Source organism: Malaclemys terrapin, chromosome 4, assembly GCF_027887155.1.
Source record: "Malaclemys terrapin pileata isolate rMalTer1 chromosome 4, rMalTer1.hap1, whole genome shotgun sequence".
In the NCBI taxonomy this organism is placed as follows: domain Eukaryota; kingdom Metazoa; phylum Chordata; order Testudines; family Emydidae; genus Malaclemys; species Malaclemys terrapin.
The window spans coordinates 123,129,509-123,149,147 of NC_071508.1; the positions used below are offsets into that span (position 1 = coordinate 123,129,509).

General features: G+C 41.5%; 1 protein-coding gene across 1 annotated transcript in view; it reads right to left on the reverse strand.

The window, feature by feature from the left end:
- TC2N (tandem C2 domains, nuclear) overlaps positions 1 to 19,639 on the reverse strand; it is a 51,825-nt gene that overhangs the window by 16,869 nt on the left and 15,317 nt on the right. The window contains exons 2-8 of the mRNA XM_054026752.1: positions 13,978 to 14,103; positions 13,115 to 13,345; positions 9,274 to 9,441; positions 5,710 to 5,801; positions 5,037 to 5,112; positions 3,306 to 3,406; positions 2,046 to 2,162 (exon numbers count right to left, since the gene is read on the reverse strand). Of these exons, the coding sequence (XP_053882727.1) occupies positions 2,046 to 2,162; positions 3,306 to 3,406; positions 5,037 to 5,112; positions 5,710 to 5,801; positions 9,274 to 9,441; positions 13,115 to 13,345; positions 13,978 to 14,044 (852 nt within the window). The 5' untranslated portion in view covers positions 14,045 to 14,103. The remainder of the gene's footprint in view (positions 1 to 2,045; positions 2,163 to 3,305; positions 3,407 to 5,036; positions 5,113 to 5,709; positions 5,802 to 9,273; positions 9,442 to 13,114; positions 13,346 to 13,977; positions 14,104 to 19,639) is intronic.

A 19,639-nucleotide genomic window follows, 5' to 3' on the forward strand; every position in this document is an offset into this window, starting at 1 on the left:
CAGCGCCTATCCTCCTGGATTACGTCTTGCATCCGGACTTGCTATGACCTGGCAGGTGTCTCAGCACCGCACCTCACCGCTCACTCCACGAGGGCCCAAGCCTCCTCGACTGCTTTCCTGGCACATGTTCCGATACAGGACATTTGTAGAGCGGCGGTTTGGTCATCAGTCCACACATTTACAGCTCACTATGCACTAGTGCAGCAGTCCAGGGACGATGCTGCCTTCGGATCAGCGGTTTTGCACACGGCAATGTCTCACTCCGACCCCACCACCTAAGTTGGGCTTGGGAGTCACCTAATGGAATGGATATGAGCAAGCACTCGAAGAAGAAAAGACGGTTACTCACCGTTGTAACTGTTGTTCTTCGAGATGTGTTGCTCATATCCATTCCAAACCCGCCCCCCGTCCCCACTGTCGGAGTAGCCGGCAAGAAGGAACTGAGGGGGCGCCGGGTCGGCTGGGGTATATATTCAGCGCCATGAAGGCGCCACTCTAGGGGGCTCCACAGCCGACCCGCCGGTGTTGCTAGGGTAGAAAATCTTCCGACGATCGTGCACGCGGCGCGCACACACCTAATGGAATGGATATGAGCAACACATCTCGAAGAACAACAGTTACAACGGTGAGTAACCGTCTTTTATGAATTTAAGTTCCAAGGCTCATCTTTTGAAAGTGGTGTGTAGGTTTCCTTTGTGCTTGTCTCTCTCACCAACAGAAGTTGGTTCAATAAAATACTCCTGGGGGAATTCTGTGCCAAAAAATCAAAAATTCTGCTCACCATATTTTAAAATTCTGCAAAATTCTGCATATTTCATTTGTCAAACTAACGCAATGTAATCACGCCGGTTTCAATTATTTTGGTAATTTATTTAAACTACAATACAATGGATGGAGAATGGGAGTGGGGAGCATGAGAGGAAATCCCCAAACCTCCTTTGCGTAATAGTAATGTAGCTAGGTTTGACCCGTTACTTCTAATTATTAGTCAACAAATATATGCAGCCACATGCTCAGTATTACATCATAGGCAACTGAAGAGCAAGTGTGGCAATCAAACTCTCAATTTATATTGGCTACTGACCATCTCCAGAAAGGTCAGTAGCAAACAGTTTATGGAGCACATTTTGATAGGAAATTTATTTCAGTACAAAAATTTAGACCAGTTCTAATCAATAAAGCACCATAAGCATTTATAAGGACACACTATCCTTTACAATAAGGCTCTTTTACACCACTCTGGCAATGTAAAGGAGCCTTATAACTTTTACACCTGTTTTATACTCTTGGGGGAATTCACTAAGAAGGAAGGCTGCTACATTCTGCTCTGCCTGAGGGGATAGAACTTGCCCCACACCTACCCCTCCACGCAGAGTGTGCTGAAATAGCAAGCACTCTCTCACACACGACTGCCCAGCCTCCTTCCTCCCCCCCCACCCCCCCGCAGTGGTGGTTTACGTCTCTACTGGCTGCTCTAGGTGCCTGAACTGATGTGCCTGCACTGCCGGGGAAGGGTACATGACTACTCTTGTGGCTTCCCTTTGCTTCCCTGTCAGCAGTCATTTTTCTGCATGGAAGCAAAGAAATCTGCGGATAACAAGAATTCTGCATATGCGCAGTGGCACAGAATTCTCCCAGGAGTTAATAAAAGCTATTACCTCACCCACCTTCTCTCTCTAATATCCTAGGACTGACATGGCTACAACAACACTGCCTACAAAGATAATCAGGTCTTGCTCCTCCACTTCCCCCCAATACTAGTTCATATTTTCCAAAGTGTACTGTTAATTGAGCAGGGCCTCAACAACTCTGCTGTTTTTCAGCATTTTCTACAAAAAGCGGGTCGGTGAAAGAGAGGGGAATGGCGAGAGAAACAAGATTTGTCCCTTTTTTAACTTCTTAGAAGCCTATAGTGATAATGTCCTGACACTAAACAATTCTTATGGAAAACATGGCACAAAGAAAATGAATGAAGTAGAAACAGGATCAAAATAATTTATGTTTGCAGAAAAAAAATGTATTGATGTTTTTCTACCACCACTTACATTGGAACCTTCTTTGGCTGAAGATTTGAACTGCACTGGCTTAGGCAACATCAGAATTCCTTTGACAGAAATATAAGGATTTTCTCCACAACTAGAAGGCCAACTCAGATCTTTGCACTACGACATTGAAAACAGAGAGTCACTTTAGACAGCATAAGCCCCTAGCTTTAGGCTAATACAGAAGCATGCATTCTTGTTTACTGTATGGCATAAGGAAAAAGCTCCAGGATATATTTTTAAGGTAAATCAGACCACGTGTGATGTCCATGTTGCTTTAGAATTTAATTTTTGAAGTATTTGATAATCAATTTCTGCAGCAAGGTAGAATAGTTATCCAGGAAACTTTAGTGAATTAATTATATGGCATTACAGTAGTAGTCAGTCAGGAAAATGCCCCTAAGGCACTGTGTATTGTTCCATGCAAAGTTGCAGGGACCCTGGCTATTCAAAATTCCACGACCGCAAAATCATTCACAGTTCATAGAATTGTGTAAAAACTTGCTGCACACGCAAACAGAAAAGCCACAAGAAGTTACATCCCAAAATATTGGTGTTGTGGTTTTGCCACTGAAGTACTGGCAGAATTAAACATAGCTTTGCTCTTGAAATAAGATGCAGTGAAGCAATCACATAGGACCTGATTCTGCCACTCTTGCACACTACCTTACTCCACAAGCAGTCATACTATCCAGCATGACTAACCATGGCTAAGGCTACGTTTTAGGTATTTTTAGTAAAAGTCACGGGCAGTAAACTAAAATTCATGGCCCGTGATCTGTCCATGACTTGTACTATATACCTCTGACTAAATCTTGGAGGGAGGATAGGAAGGGAGCAGGGATTAGTGATTAAAACAGTAAGAATCCAGGAGGAGACGACATCTTAAAAGAAGCATGTAAAGGTGTATCACAGTTAGGCCAAACGGAGGGTATATTTTGATACTTCAGTTTTGAGATTGTTTTACAGAAGCAAAGAGTCCAATCTAGCTGGGAGAACTGATACCACAGATTACTAAGTACACCTCTACCCAGATATAACGCGGCCCGATATAACAGGAATTTGGATATAACGCGGTAAAGCAGCACTCCGGGGGGGTGGGGCTGTGCACTCCAGCGGATCAAAGCAAGTTCGATACAACGTGGTTTCACCTATAAGGCAGTAAGATTTTTTGGCTCCCAAGGACAGCGTTATATCAGGGTAGAGGTGTACAATAAAGTCTCCATTTGAGTCAGTTATATAAGCCCAGCAATATTCTCTTACATGCAAGATTGTGATCCAGATCTGTTCTGCAGAAGGAACATAACACAGTTTCACATTCATTCTTCCAAAGTCTCGTTCATCACCTGATAACGTAATGGTATCTGGGGAAAAAGCCAACAAGTCTTTTTAAAAGCCTTGCAATATCTTAGAGCCCATTCTGAAAAGCTGGGATGCTGTTCATTTTTGTGACCCGCATATTTTAAAGCTCTCTCAAACTGAGTTTGAAATATCTCAGCTCAGATTTTAAGGCCAGGAGGGACCAATAGAGCTTCAGTTTGATCCCCTGTATATTCCAGGGCATTAAATGTCACCCATTTGCTCTGTATTTAGCCTAATAATGTATATTTGATTAAAACATATCCTCCAGAAATGCATCCAGTATTGATTTGAAACCATCAAGAGATGGAGACTCCACCACTTATCTTGGGAGTCTGTTCCAGTGGTTAACCACCTTCACTGTTAAATCTGTGCCTTATTTCTAACTTGAATTTGTCTGGCTTCTGCTTCCAGCCATTGGTTCTTGTTATGCCTTTTTCTGCTAGACTAAAGAGACATTTACTAGCTGGTATTTTCTCCCCATCAATGAACGTATACGTAAGGCTAAGATTTTTGTCTCAAATATTTTTAGTGAAAAAGTCATGGACAGGTCACAGGTAATAAAGACAAATTCATGGAAGTCCATGACCTGCTGCTGACTTATTAAAAATATCTGTGACAAAATGGGGAGGTAGAAGGCTCCAGAACCCATCGCTGCTGGGGCTCTGGGGTCCCCCACTTTTCACGGTGGCCAGGGAGCTGCGCGTGGGGGGCCCCCCAGTTGACAGCTCCAGTCCCACCACCCAAAGACTGCAATCAGAGAGGTCTCTGGAAATCACGGATTCAGTGATTTCCACAACCTCCATGACAAAATTACAGCCTTACTTATACACTAATTAAATCACTTCTCAATCTTTTACATAAACTAAACAAATTGGGCTCTCACTATAAAGGCATTTTCTTCAGTCCTCAAATCATTTCGGTGGCTCTTTTCTGCACCCTCTCCAGGTTTTCACCATCCCTTTTCAAAATGTTTACACCAGAACTGTATGCAGTATTCCACTATCTGTCTCAATAATAACAGTGGTATTGGATTGCAAGTTTCTCCATTAGAAAAGGAGGAGAAAGAGCTATTACCATACTTCCCCTTTTCCTCTCCCCCCCCCAGAGTTAACTAGCCAGTTAATTAGGATTAGTCAACTCAGGGTGGGATTTTCCTGAGTACTGAAACTTGTGCTCCTATGGGTATCTCTATAGCGTATATCACAGGGTGCAACTACAGCTTGAGCTGACATACCCGAGTTAGCTAGATTAAAGCTAACTCAGATCCTGAAGCAGTGAAGCTGTGGCAACACATGCTTCAACGGGGGCTGTATAAGCATGCCTGGACCTCTGGGTAATTACGATCTAGCTAGCTTTAATCATACAAGCTGCAATTACGGCATCTCCATATCTTGGGTCGTTAAGGTGCTCTTAAAAATCCCATGTTCAATCTCTTTCAATAGGAAAGCTGCAGATGGAGGACTGAGTAAAGTAGGCATCTTACACGTCAAGTTAAGACTACCCACCAATTGTTTTGCTCCTCAATACCAATCCATAAAATCACTGTCTGCAGAAATACAGTGTAATATTTTAGATATCACTGTGTGAAGGAAATTATTCCATTGCTGGTTTCAAAAAACAAACAATTATTACCCAGGCTCCTGTTACTGCCTTGCGAATCCTTCTTCGAGGAGGTACTACTGGGTACACTGGAGACTGAATCATATCTCTGCAAAGAAAATGCCTCTTTAATCAGAGCAGTGAGTGTGACAAAGAGCCCAGCAAGTTCAGATCATAAAAGATGGGACACACTGATAATTGGGAAGATGTAAATTGAAGTTCTCTCATTCCTTACTAACCCTTGAAGCTGGTAGTGCAGAATTCCTTGGTGGTGGGATTTAACAAAATGCATTCACAGTTACCATTGATTTTTTTGCCCTACTGATGCATGAAGGTTCTGTCCCATTTGCATAAATGGGAGTTAGTAAGATCTTTATTTCCTGTTGCACCAATGGAAAACTAACCCCTTACATCACCCCACTGTCCAGTTTTATATTTTGCAAGGGAAGTGCAAAACAGGGAACCACAGTTGCTTATACTTTTCTGATAACCAACTGACTCAAATGTCCCAACTATACTGTGGGGGAGAAGGGAGGGATTAGGAAAGAACCTAGTGAAATTATTTACAATTTTGAACTTTTTCTTCAAGCTCTTCCACTGCACATCAGAATGGCCCTTAAATGTTTACTCTTGAAATGTGATGGTATCAGGCACAGGTACAAAAGAAAATGAGTTCTGGGTGTAGCCTAAATTATTAAAAACTCACCTGGATGACACGATGGGGTGGATTTGTGAGATCAAACAGCGAATGGCTTAAACCAGGTGATCCAGGAAGTGTGCTACTCCGTAAATCACAAACTGAAACAGAAAGGGACAAACATTTACTTTGAACAGCAGGAACAACTAACATTTTTACTGGTAGGAAAAGAAAAGAAGAGAAAGTAGTTCTTCGTAAATGCCAGATTCAAAGCCAAGTTAATGTTTGTCCATCCCTAAACTTGCTTATTTCATCCAGTCTCAAGCCAAACAATTATAAGTTTGAAAACATTCATAACCATTTAGGTGCATGTGGATGTTCTGCATGGTAGAGCACACACACATGTACCCCAGAGCCAGACCCAAATCACTGCATTTTTTAATATATTAACTACAGGGTTACACATTGTAACTGCAAAGGGCATGAAAAATAACTTTCGTAGGGATATTAATTACAGCATACAATACACTTTGCTACAAAACAAAGTCTAGGTTAGTGACAGTTCATACCTGGAGTGGGAAAAAACTTGTCTGTGGCTTTTGCTGAACAAGTTAAAATAACCCTTAAAAGATAGTTCATTAAAAGTGCCTAGGGGGTGGGACCAATCATGAAAAATTGCAACACTGTTTCCATTTTGAAAGGTTAAGACCCAGCTCCCTTTCATTTTTAAAGATCAGCATTTTTACCAAAAAGGGGTACTGAAAATGGAGTTTTGATTGAAAGGGTCAGTGATTTATGAATTTTGTTTTGGGGAGGGGAAAAAACCCATTGCTGGATGAGAAAGAGCTGGTCATCGTTTTTCAAATGAAAAGCTAGTTATAACTTAAGAATAAATCACGAAGAAAGAGACATAAGGAAATGAGAATTTCCAAATGTTTTTGCAGCATTTATTTTACTATTAAGTTCAAGAAGCCATTAGGTGCTCAGCAAATCCAGTCAGGCTACGTGCACAAGGGTGCACAGTTCACACTGTAAGCAATAAGGAAGTGCAAGAGTTAAGGTTTCAGCAGCAAAGTTGACACTGCTGCATTACACACAATTTTATAAGATCAAACTGCAATATACAGAACTACATATATAACCAGAAAAAGGGAAATGATAGATGCCTTAGAAATACCTATGTGCCAAATACCAAACTGACATCCTCTGCTGCCTCCTTATTTCTTCATGCGCTTCTCTCTCCTCAATGGCAGGAAGTAGCATTGCTTATGGAATGTCTTAGCAAAGAGATGGGTCTGATCTTTAGAGCTGCTCAGACTTGGGGTTCAAGCTGACCTCCTTAGTTAAGGTTTTCCACAACAAGGGTCTCATCACCAAGAGTGCTTTGTCTTCTGCACCAAGGAGTCTTATCCTTGGCTGTGCCTGCTGCAGTCTCTCTGTAGGTCATAGTTGTGTTGCTGGGTCACAGATGGGAAACTAGTCTCAACAGTCCAGTTCCTAGTGAGTTTTGTAAATTAGAATTAGGACTATAAAGTCAGTCTGGAGGCCATAGTGGCACAGAGAACCAGTGAGGTAATTTATCATTAACCTTTCTTGCTAAATGAGCAGACTGCTGCATAATGCAGTTTTCATGTTGCATCTACATTTAACTTCAGGTAGATCAAGTTGCAACAGTTTAACTGGAAGGTGACAAAAGTGTATTATAATCACAATAGCAAGGTCCTCATTTGAGAGCTGGCTAGCTGGAGATGGTTGAAGACAGTACTCATCACTGTTGGCATCTTTTTTTGCCCAGAAGCTGTGCAGAGTGGCTGTGCACCAGCCAAATACCCCAACATTGATAACAGAAAATACACCTTAACATGGGTGAGTTACTGTCACTGTTTTTCAGAAGCTTTTCAACTCCATCCCAACGTCACTGTTCAAGAGGCCTGAAAATACCTCTAACTCCACCATGTTGACTAATCTCCAATTTTAAACCTTCTAGAAGGCCACTTGCTACACTGGTTTCCTTACTGCCTGGTCTGTATTCTCCAGTATTTCAAGAGATTACCATTATTCGCAGTTCAAAAGGAGGACACAATGAAAATGTGGATGTTGTCGTTTTCAGTTGCCTCCTCACTACCTCCCAAAGGAAATAATCAATTTTGCTTAGTATGAGCAGTCATGACAGAGTAATGCTCTTCCTGAGAGGGAGAAAGAGGCAAAAAGGAAAAAATAGTTCTGACTTGGCTTGGAGGAAGGAGGGGAAAGCAGTAACAGTATTCAGATACATTTTAGTGAAGATCTGTGGGTCTGGGATCACTTCCAAATTATCTCTCTTTGTTTGCAAGAGAGAGACAGGACTTCTGGTCTGTTTACAAAATCTTATACAGAAATACTGGCTTACAGAAACATGCATGCCCTTGAAACATAGTTTTGATGTAATGGAAGCAAATGAGCGGAGGCAAGCCCATAACTTGATTTAATACAAGGTGAAAATATATTTACTGAAATATAATCCATATGCAAAACAGAGGAACTCTCATAGACTATTGGGAAACTTGTCAAATTGTTTACTCTTCTAGCTAAAGAAAAGGATTACAAATCAGTTGGAGGTTTTGAAGATGGCATATTTACAGTATGTTTCTAGTACAGCTGGTTGACATTTTTCAGATGAACAAACTGACAAAAAAGAGTGGCTTTTTCCAAAACAAAAAATGTTCACAAAAAATTGGTAACCACAATTTAAAATTGTGAAATTTCATTTTATAAAAAACAAAAATTTTGATTAACTCATTTTCAAAACTGCTTATTTTGAACCCTATGAAATGAAAAAAAAAATTCAAAAATAAAATTCTCTCCTCTACATTTTTTAAACCAGTTCTAGTTTTAAGTTCCCAAGCATGCAACATAGTGGCACTTCTACATGCTGCAGCACAGCAGGCTTAGGAGAGTACCAGCTAGATTTTGAAAGAGGTGACAGAAACCTTGCAAAGGAAAAATGTATATAAGGTCATTAATAGTGCAGTTCTCATGTTTCATCTATACATAAACTTCAGGTAGATCGAGTTGCAATAGTTTAACGGGGAGGTGACAAAGTGTGATATCACAATAGCAAGGTCCTCATTTGAGAAGAAGGGCAGAGTCTCCTGGTTAGCTGGAAATGGTTAATGACAGTACTCATCACTGTTTGGCATCTTTTATTGAGGCAATGTCTGTTAGTGAAAGGGAGAAGTTTTCAGGCTTACATAGAGCTCTTCTTCAGCTCTGTGTAAGCTCGAAAGCTTGTCTCTTTCACCAGCAGAAGTTGCTCCAATAATAAATAGTCTCAACTCTTTCACTTAAGTGTCTAGTGAACAATAGTACTTGCTCTCAGGTTTATTAATACTAAGATCAAGTGTCAAATATTTTCTTAGTGTGTACCAAAGATTGTATATGGGGTCTTTTAGGCTATGAAGAGGCAAGAAGCAAGCAGAGTTGTTGGGAACAAGGAGGAGCCGCCCGTATCGCATGACCAGCTAGTTCTGTGGCCAACAGACCAGAGTTTGGGAATTGCTGTATTCAGACATACCTTCCATATTCCCAATGGGTGCTCTCTTCTGCATTTAAACCTCCTGGTCAGAAAGGAAAGAGAACAGGATGAGTTCTTACCTGATCCATATAATCTCACATCCGATTTTTCTGGGAAGCGCCTAGTCAGATCCGGTGAAATATTCTGCTGCCTATAGAATGGATTATACACCACGTCACCATGGGGCCCCTGCTGGTATATATTGGAAAGTTCTGCTTTCCTGTCACCAACAAAGGCTCTGGCAGATCCTGTGAAGCACAACATAAGCCACGTGTAAGAGTCTTAGCAGTTAATGAACGTATTGCCACGGTTCATGAAGCAGGCAACATGCCTTTCAACAGGTTATGTCAGATTTCAGCATTCTTAGGAATTACCGGCACAAAAATGAAACTGTACATTGAGAAGTCATGCACACACACCCCTTGGAGTTCCTTAATATAAACCTAACCTGATTTATACATAGATAGTTCCAAAGACAGAGAGCAAGACAAATATTCACAGGAAACTGGGCCATGTGTGCAGAGAACCTGTGCTTCCACATTGGCTCTATCCCAGTGGGGCATCTCACTTTGCTATAGTAGCCCCAGAACCTTCAGGAGGGTCTAGGAAGAAGAGAGAATATAGCCTGTGGCTGTGTATACTCTTTGCTTAATTTCAATAGGATACCTATCAGTACAGAGAAGTAAAATGACTTGCCCAAGATCACTCACTCATTGGCTGAGTCAGGAATAGGACCATAGAATCCCTGTTTCCCACCTGCATGCTCAGTCCATTAGACCATAGCTGCCCTACTTTTCTTTCCTCTTCTTCCAATGAGTTCATGCAAAATATTAAGGTCTTGGTAAACAGAACAGATTGACATAATTTCATTTTATTTATCTGAAGCCCCCCATCCGTTCCTCTAGATGGTGTCAGAATGAATAAAAATAGAGAATAACTAAAAGAATCCTATATAACAAAAAAAATGATCATTCAGGAATTCAAGTGTGATGGAAGCACTAACACCAGAAAGTTAAATTAGTTCAGAGCATTCAGCCATTTAAATGAATATTAATATTAACATATGGGGTCAAAAACTGATATTTCCTTTCGCTAGCTTAGCTTCTCATGTAAGACCACGAGACAAACTGTTGCAAGCCTTGCAAAGAAAATTTGCCAGAGCATAATCACTTTCAGTAAAGATGCAAGCAGCAATTCTGAGAGCATGTCCTGTTTAAAGAAAGGAAAATACACAGTCACACATACAGAAAATGGTGTTGCATTAAAAGCAGAGTTTGGACTATTATGGCTGAAAACCAGGTACTCTAATGGTTCTCTTTAACATATTAGTGCTTTAGTTAGTGTTACATTGTAGTGAAGAAGGAATTGCAGCACATTTCTCTAAATTCAATAAATCTTCCTAAAAAAAGTACAGTTTGCCTTTAACACAAATAGCGTTCACAACTCTTAAAAGCTATTTGTCCTTCACAAATATAAAAATATACATTTTCACTGCTATGAACGAACATAATCATTTCAGAAAGACACAGCTTTTTATCTGCTATAAGAATTATACTTAAGTAGGGAGGAATAGATCAGTGGTTTGAGCATTGGCCTGCTAAACCCAGGGTTGTGAGTTCAATCCTTGAGGGGGCCATTTAGGGATCTGGGGCAAAATCAGTACTTGGTCCTGCTAGTGAAGGCAAGCGGACTGGACTCAATGACCTTTCAAGGTCCCTTCCAATTCTATGAGATAGGTATATCTCCATATATTTATTTATATTAAATGCTTACTTATGAGGCATATTTGTGAAGAGACACTTTTCATAGCACATCTCTGAGCTCTCCAGAAAACAATGATCCCAGACACCAATGAACAAAAGTCACCTGATAGTAGCATACTGTATAGTAAAAAAAAGTCTAAAGGTCTACACTTTTGCAAAAGCATGATTCTTACAAAAATAAGAAATTTGTTTGTTGAACATACAAAGCAAAGCAATCAAAGCTGAGTAAAAGTATTGTTTTATAGTGGACCACGTATTATTACAACTGAATAATTGAGGTGTTTTCCTGCGCGCGCACACACACACACACACACACACACACACCCCAGTAGCTTCCTGCTTATGCCCAGAGTGACCCTCAAAAGTGCAGCTAGCCGAAAAGCACTGGTATTCTCTGTTGGCAAAACGTCATAGCAACTAGCCATTTTCAAAATACAAAAAGTTTTGACAGTGCAACTGTGAAAGATAGGACAACCCCATGCAGTATCTTTGGGGACCACTGCATTACATTTATGAATGGTTTATATAGGATTGTGTTCTTCTCCGGTGGCGAGCAAACTTTCCCTTATTGTTAACTGAATCTGTCCATGCCACCCCTCCATTACCGCATAGTCAAGGCTTCCTCAGCAGCCAGCCTGCACTCCTAGGGCAGGACCAATACCTGCTCCTTCCCCCTCGGTTTTCCAGGGTGGAAGAAGGTGCAGGTGACGGTCTCTGGGGGCGGAGTCAGCACTGGGCACAGAGGCTGACCAGGAGCAGAAATCGGTGCAACACCCTGACCCACAGGCTGGGTGGCCCGCTGAGGTGAGTCAGGGTGGAGATAGCACTCCCTCCCTGTCCCTGGTGGGGGCTGGTGCAGGCCCCGCCACACAGGGCTAGCCCTAGCTGCCTGGTGCCGCCGCTTGCCCCCTGAATGATCCTTCATGCCCCACAGTTTGCACACTACTGTTCTACTTCATGGGGGAGGGTTATCACAGCTCCTCCAGGTACAGGATGGGGAAGGCTGTGATTAAGGCAAGTTGCCAAGACTGAACAGTACCAGAGAGGTACTTCCCCCACATGTGATTTACATATACTCGTTCAGATTGGGTTCTCCAACAACTAGGAGACAAGTAATGTGTTTTTGGTATAAAAAGCTGAATTTAAACAGACTTCCTGATCCAACAAATGGATGTGCGCTTTCTTCCAATTCTGCTGAAAGGTTGGAAGGCCATTTGCCTACTGAACTCTCCACATGGAAGATGGGTGATTCCTGGCACATTTAGTGGGTATACAGGACATTTTAAGGTTCTCTCTGTGCGCTTGCATCATTAAAATACATATGCTTGCTTTGGAGAGCTGTGTGCTAACTCATAAATGCTGGCCTACACTGGTCATTGTCCTTGGAGAGAAAGCCACTGAGTCACTACTGCTGCCGGTGGGTCTCAGTACCCCATTCCTTACATGGGAAGTTTGGCTGGTGTGGATATCTAAGGCCTTTTCTGGTCTCCAGACCTTACAAAACTGCCTTTTCACATTGCTTTTTTGCAGGTAACTTATTTTCCTCCAGGTGTCCTTCTCTACTCTGAGTGAAACTTGAGACTTGGGGGCTTTATTGATGGATGTCAACGTTGAACATTTCTCATCTTGCAGAATGAGTGAGTCCATACTGTGAAAGTGTTCCTCAAAGCAGCTCTTGTGGAGGGCAAGAGAGCAGTGACTGAGGAAAAGGCAGGAGACTGGGCTTCTGGAGAAATTCTTAATCTCAGAATCTGCCATGAATATTTACAGAAGAGGCATGCAGCATCTTTGGTTTCTCCAAGATGTAACAATGGCTGAACAGCAGTTTCTGGGACCTATATATTATTAACTAATTTCTAGATGCATGGATTTTTACTAAGAATGTTTAAAAAAAAAAAGCCTAAATAAAACACCAAACCCTCATTTTGCTATAATGCCAGGATAAAATTAGTTTAAACATTAGAAACAGAGAGACTGTCTAAAACCAAAATTCCTGGACCTACCTTCAAATTTTGGTTAGGAAGCATTGGAATCCAAACCAGCATCTGGAGACTGGTTTGATTTACATCGCTTGGGCACAGACCTAATTAAAATATCTAATGAAATGGTGTCATTTTTCTGCTGGGTTTTTTTGGCGCCACTGTGATTTTTAGTTTACCTTGAATTTCCCCAACGTGCGACAAACTGCCAAGATTCTTGGGTTGTATGTAAGCTAGTTTAAGCTGAGGGAGCACAAATGGGACCTCCCTGCCACCCGATGGCAGTTTCGCAAGGAGATAATCCTCAGAACAGCCAACTTGACGCTTAACTGACACAGAAGACAATGGAGGTTTCTCCACAATGCTTTGCCTATTTTCAGCTGCAGCTTCAGATTCCTTCTCCATGGAAACTGTTAAAAAAAAATAAAGTGCATTCAGTCTGAAGGGATCTTTTGGGTTTAACAGGATCAAGGATTCAGAGGGTTTCCTTAGTGTCATTGCATATAGGAGCAGCACTGGAAAGTTTACTGGTTCTGGAAGCATTTATTCTGTCCCAAAATGTGTGGCCACCCAGACTTTATTGTAATGAGCACCTTGCTTTCACTTCAGTTCTTACAAGACTTCACCATACAGTGTATCATGATCCAGTAAGAAAAGTGATTAATACACTATACCAATTGAAAGCTGTGATTACAAGCTTCCAGAAAGTAGAGCGCTGAATTCTAGCCTTTGTTATTTGAGAGCGATAAGACCTTTACATGACCCTTGGTGCAACAATGGTTTTTGTTTTTGCTGGTATTCCAGGGCCAAATACAACAAGCAGCAGTCTTTGTACAATTGTCATTTTCATCTCCGATTAATAAATGTTAATCAGCATATGCTAACTTTCAAATCGAGGCTATAGTTTGGATGCTGTAAAATAATTCAAGTTAATCCAAAAGAAGTGGATGATTTAACATTTTATCCCCGGGACGTGTTATTAATGAAGCTTCAATATCAAAACTATTAACCTGCATATTTATTATTATGGTGTGAAACTCACAGTCATTCTTTTCCTTCTCCACGTAGAAACACCCTTTGCAGCAGTTCTTTAGGCATTCTTTCGCCATAGCTTCTAATATTTCAACTTAAGTGAAACACAAACAAGGCTCCAACGCAGAAGTCAACCCTGAAAACACACAAAATGAGAGTAGCAGAAATTAAAATGCAACACCATTATTTTAAAATTACTGCCACATCACATCCTGAGGCCAACGCCATTGACTTCAATGGGAGCAAGAGCAGCAGCATTAGGTTTATCGTATTTTAACTAGTTTTTCTTATACATAAAGCATGGAGGTGGAGAAAAGTATCGTAAGAGTTGGTGTTTTTAAGGCTGGGACACTGAAGATAAACAAAATGCTTCTTTTCAAGAGCGTGAATGCTCTCCTCACATTCATATGAGCCACTAAGCTCCACAGAGTTTATTAGCATTAGTCAAGTCAGTTACAAGATGTTTCTTTTTATCCAACTTCCTTTGTTCACATAGTCCTTTTATTGTCCAATATTTTCACACACAATTTTACATTATTCAGTGTAAATTCCATGTTTTACATATTGACGTGATATTTATGCACGATACCAAAAATTACTTTTTCCATGGAACTACTGGTTTCTCAGGTTGTTTATGTATCAAATGGAAGACTGATTTCATATACAACTGTGTTCGCCACACATATAGGAGAGTGGAAATTGCTGACAGCTTCTAGCAAACTAAGTGGAGAGAAATAAAAACAAACCTATAACAGTCGGTTAACATTAAAAGTACTTTATGACAGTAACAAATGGCCTCTTATTTAAATGTCTCTTTTACTCATATGCTGATAATCTCTTTTCAGAGAGACAAACAGCTGCACAGCCTCCTGTCCCATATTCTAGCTGCCTTATTATTTACACACATCTCAAATGTGCATTTCTTTACAGAAGATAGTGAAGACACAATCCCCTCCCTTTGGAGCTACAAGATGAGGTCAAACAGAACATGGAGACAAGCAACGGGGTGGGAAAGACAACAAAGAGAAAAGATGGGAGTTATACGAAAACAGACTTATGGTTGGTTATCTTAGTCACAGGAAATTATGCTGAACATTTTCATGATCCGGTATAGAGACTACTCCCATGTATGCTTTGAACAGTTTGGTCTTTTTTTTTTTTTTTTTGGTATGCAAAGAGACAGCTAGGGAGCACCACACACTTTGATCAAATGATTTTATTGCTAAATGTCAATTCTATTAACAAATACGGTTTCTATTAGATGCCACCAAATATTCCAATAAATTCCTTCTGGAGCCATTGTAAATTGTATAAATTTCATCTAAGTAAGAAAAAACACACAGGCATTTTGCCATGTGAGACTTTTCTTTCAACTGTACCTATCAGTGGGAAATAAGTGACCAGTGGGTACCTAATTATACTAATGACAAGCATAGCATATATGTTTTAATTTGTTAGCCATGATCATGCATAACCCACAAGTGGTTTCACTTAGAAGGCTGTGAATACATGAGTTCAAGATGGCAATGTAAGTGAAAAGTAAATGGAAATGCCCTCTCTCTAGAAAAAGGTTTGTCATTATTACAATTGCTGCATAAAAGGTCCAGAATGGCTAACTGCAAATGGATATTGCTTCATCAACTCTCTCTCTTTCTCAACTGGGAGCTGTGGTTGGAAATACGTGTCCCATATAGCCCTCTTGCTTTTAGTTTCAGGTGTTTGAAACCCTCGTAAGTCACAAAAGTGAATGTTCCACCAGTGTGGCAAGAGCCTATGGTAATTTTAATTTACTTTAACTTCTCTGAAGGGTTGTGGTTATTTTCAGAAATGAAGCTGGGGACCACAACTTCATCTAATATGGTTTCTTATCTATTTCCCTTCATGCTCAAGATCTCACTGTGGGCCGAGTTAAACACCAGTAGCCCAATGATTATATATTCAAATATGGTAACTATTATTGGCTCAGAAGCAGCCTGAATATGGGACATATTTTGCTGAAAGACAGAATGCTACCCAGGAAACTGGAGAATATTCTGCTCCTTTGGAAAAGGAGTTACGGGATCTTTAACTTTCAACGATAGGCAGGACCTTGGTTTAATATCCCATTCCAAAGAGAACACTTCTCATTGAGCATTAAGGAAGTGATATATACTGTAGGAAGTGGCCTCAGAATCATTAATGAGCTCATTTTACCATGTGGGATTTGAATCTACAATCTTCAGACGTTAGAATACTACCAATGGATTACACCAATAGATTTTCTGCACATCAATTAAAAAGATGTACAGTATAAGAATTTAACTGTTTATCTGATTGATGAAGGGAAGCAAGATACTATACAACACCAAATCTGATGGACTGCCCCTACCCCTCAGGCCCATACCACCTCTTGGCTAAGTATTGTGGAATTAGAGGTTTACTTTACTGATTTTCCTTCCCAGTTTTTATCAGTACGCAACTGGAGCCTATATTATTTTCTCTCTTTCACAGTATTTAAACTGGGCTTGTAACAGCTGCTAAGTTTGCTCTAACCCAGCGGTGTGAAAACTATGACCTGTGAGCCACATCCGGCCTGTGGGACCATCCTGCCCGGCCATTGAGCTCCCAACCGGGGATGCTAGCGCCTGGCCCCTCCCCCACTATCCACCCTCTCCCGCAGCCTCAGCTCGCCGTGCCACCAGCGCTCTGGGCAGCAGGGCTGCGAGCTCCTGCCGGGCAGCGTGGCGGCTTGGCCGGCTCTGGACGGGCAGTGCGGCTGCCAGTCCTGCTGCTCTGAGCGGCACGGTAAGGGGGCAGGGGATTCTGGGGGGCAGAGAAGGGGCAGGGGATTCTGGGGGGCAGGCAGGGGACAGGGAGTGGTTGGATAGGGTGGCGGTCAGGGGACGGAGAGGTTGGATAGGCGTGGGAGTCCTGGGGGCCTGTCAGGGGGCATTGAATAGGGGCTGGGGTGCCATGGGGCAGTTAGGGGTGGGGGGGTCCTGGGAGGGATCAGTCAGGGGACAAGGAGCAGGAGGGGGTTGGATGGGTCAGGGGCTCTGAGGGGGGCAGTCAGGGGCCAGGAAGTGGGAGGGGGCATTTTGGGGATGGGAGCCAGGCTGTTTGGCGGGGGGAGGAGGGAGGCGCGCAGCCTTCCCTACCCGGCCCTCCATACAGTTTCGGAACCCCGATGTGGCCCTCAGGCCAAAGAGTTTGCCCACCCCTGCTCTAACCTCTGTAACAATGGTACCTAAGACTTGATGACACTTTGCTTGGGCAGAACATTCTCTATCTTAGAATGACCAGGTTGAATTTATCACCACCACTATCACAGAGACCAAAAGTCTTTTGGAACTGCCCCAGGCTTCCAAGGGCAGGAAAAACTAATTTTCCACACATGTACCAGAAAAAGTTCAGTACGTAACAGATCTACTAACTCATACTCCTAACATTATTGAGCAGGACCCACTGTGATACAGATATAGTTATACCCATTCATTACCCCAATGACAAAATTATCCTTTTCACCACTGTGCTGAGTCCCTTGCTTGGGAGGAAGGACATAAGCATTGTTTTAATGGACTTTATAATAATAGTAGTATCTTATTTCTGCATCCTAGGCAGATTTTTGTTTTAAATAAAAGCAGGCCACATTAAAACAAACTATGACTTTATCATTTGATTAATGAAAACAGGAGGTCAAGTCCAGTGTGGGACCAGCCACACATTTCTGTACTGTAAGTATGTATAAGAGTAATTCATCATCTACTGTACAGAAACAAACATGCTCAGATAATGCTATTTACACATTAATGTTTTACTGGCAGAGAAATATCAATGGCAAGCTGCAGAGTATACAGACACGTACTTAATATCTACATCACAGCATTAGTTTAAATTAGACTTTAAAAAAAAAAAAGTTCCTAGAGCAAATGGGTAACTAAAAGCCATGTTTGTGCTAGCATTGTGTGTGTTAAAGAACATAATGGTTTCAAAGCAGGTGGCATGTTTTGGATGCAGTTTTGAAGCCTCTGCTTGTGCCACAAGCACATTACAGAAGCATGTTGAAGGCTTGCTGAGGGACTGATCATCTAAAACATGGTTTTGACTTATGTTGCTTAGCGTTTCTGACACGGTTGCTGTGTGATAAAGTGGATGCTCTAAAAACTACTTTTTAAAGCTAACCATGAACAGAATACCCTGAATTTGAGAGTAAAGCCTTTCGCTATATTCAGATGTTACAGACCCTTGTTTCCACTTTAGAAACTAAGTAGCAGTTAAAATAATTCAGAAAAATTTATCTACCAGTCTGCAGTGCACTTAGCTTCTCACTCCTACATTTTCAAAGAGTCATATAGGATTAGCCACAACTGACACTGATTTTATGAATCTAGTAATAGTGAAGTTATGTGGGATAGAGATTTGTTAACAGGTTCCAGCATTGCCAACTCCCACAATTTTATCAGGACTTTAGCAATTCTGGCATGTTTTTAACTTCTCATGAAAACCTGATCAAAAGCTGCCAACTCAAGAATCTTCTCTTATTCAAAATTGAAAATATCTTCGGTTACTGCCCATGGGGCTGAGGACAGCAATATGGCCGATACTTCCCTACAGTCTGTGTGCACATGGAAGTGAGGCTGCCTGAGAAAGTTGGGTGAGATCTCCCACTGTTTTCAGTGAGATTTAAGCAATGCCCATAGGCAAAATGGCTGCCACTCCAGGGTTCAGAGGGCTAGACAGGACACCGGGGCTGTGAGGAGCAGTAGAGATTCTGAAAGGAAGATGGGGAGAATGAAGGGGGCTGATCATGGAATTGCAGGAGAATGGTAGGGGCAGAGAATAGTGATGGCGATCTGCCACTGAGCCCTACCTTCATGTATGGTCCTAGAGCAGAGAGGGGGACCTGGGGCAGTAGAATGGGGGAAGGGTGATGCTGGTGGATCCTGGATGGAGAAGTCCCAGAGAGTATTAGAAAATGGATGTCTGTTCCCTCTCATAGGGATGAGGGAAGGAGTCACCACCTGAGCAGCTAGGGAGAGGTGTATATTTGGGTTTGTACTAAAGTTGACTTTTCAACCTGAAATTCCCCCACACACAGTGGCAGAGGAATAGAGAGGAGTTAAAAAGTCAAAAGAGACTAAAAAACACACAAGGATTGGTTTGTTTAAAAATATCTTGTGATTTTTTGGGGCAAGTCTCAATTTTAGAGGGTTCTGACTCATGATTTTGGTTCTCTTAAGATTGGCAATACTGAAGTTCTGTTTTATACACTATTTAATAAAAAAAAAATCCTGCTGGGGAATAGTATAGGCCTGTCCTTTAGGTTCCAATAATTATCAAGTACTGCATGATTTAGGTGCTGGCTCTAAAGGAGGAAGGATTCTGTAAACCAGAACCCTTTGCTCAGACATCTAGTTACAAATTTTCAGTACAGTGCCTCACTACTATACTCACATATAAATGAAGGCCAATCTATATTTAGCCCCAGTTGAAAGAAACACTTATAAAATAGCAAAAATATATGTTAAGCACACATGAGAGATTGATGTCCCACTGCACCAAAGAAAGGCTGTGTCAGCATCAGGAATCCTGCCCTGCTTTATCTTCCAGTCACTGAGGCTGGGGCCCCATTTTGTTAGGTCTATACATAGAGAGTCCCTGATGCAAAGAACTTACAGTGTAAAAATGGACAA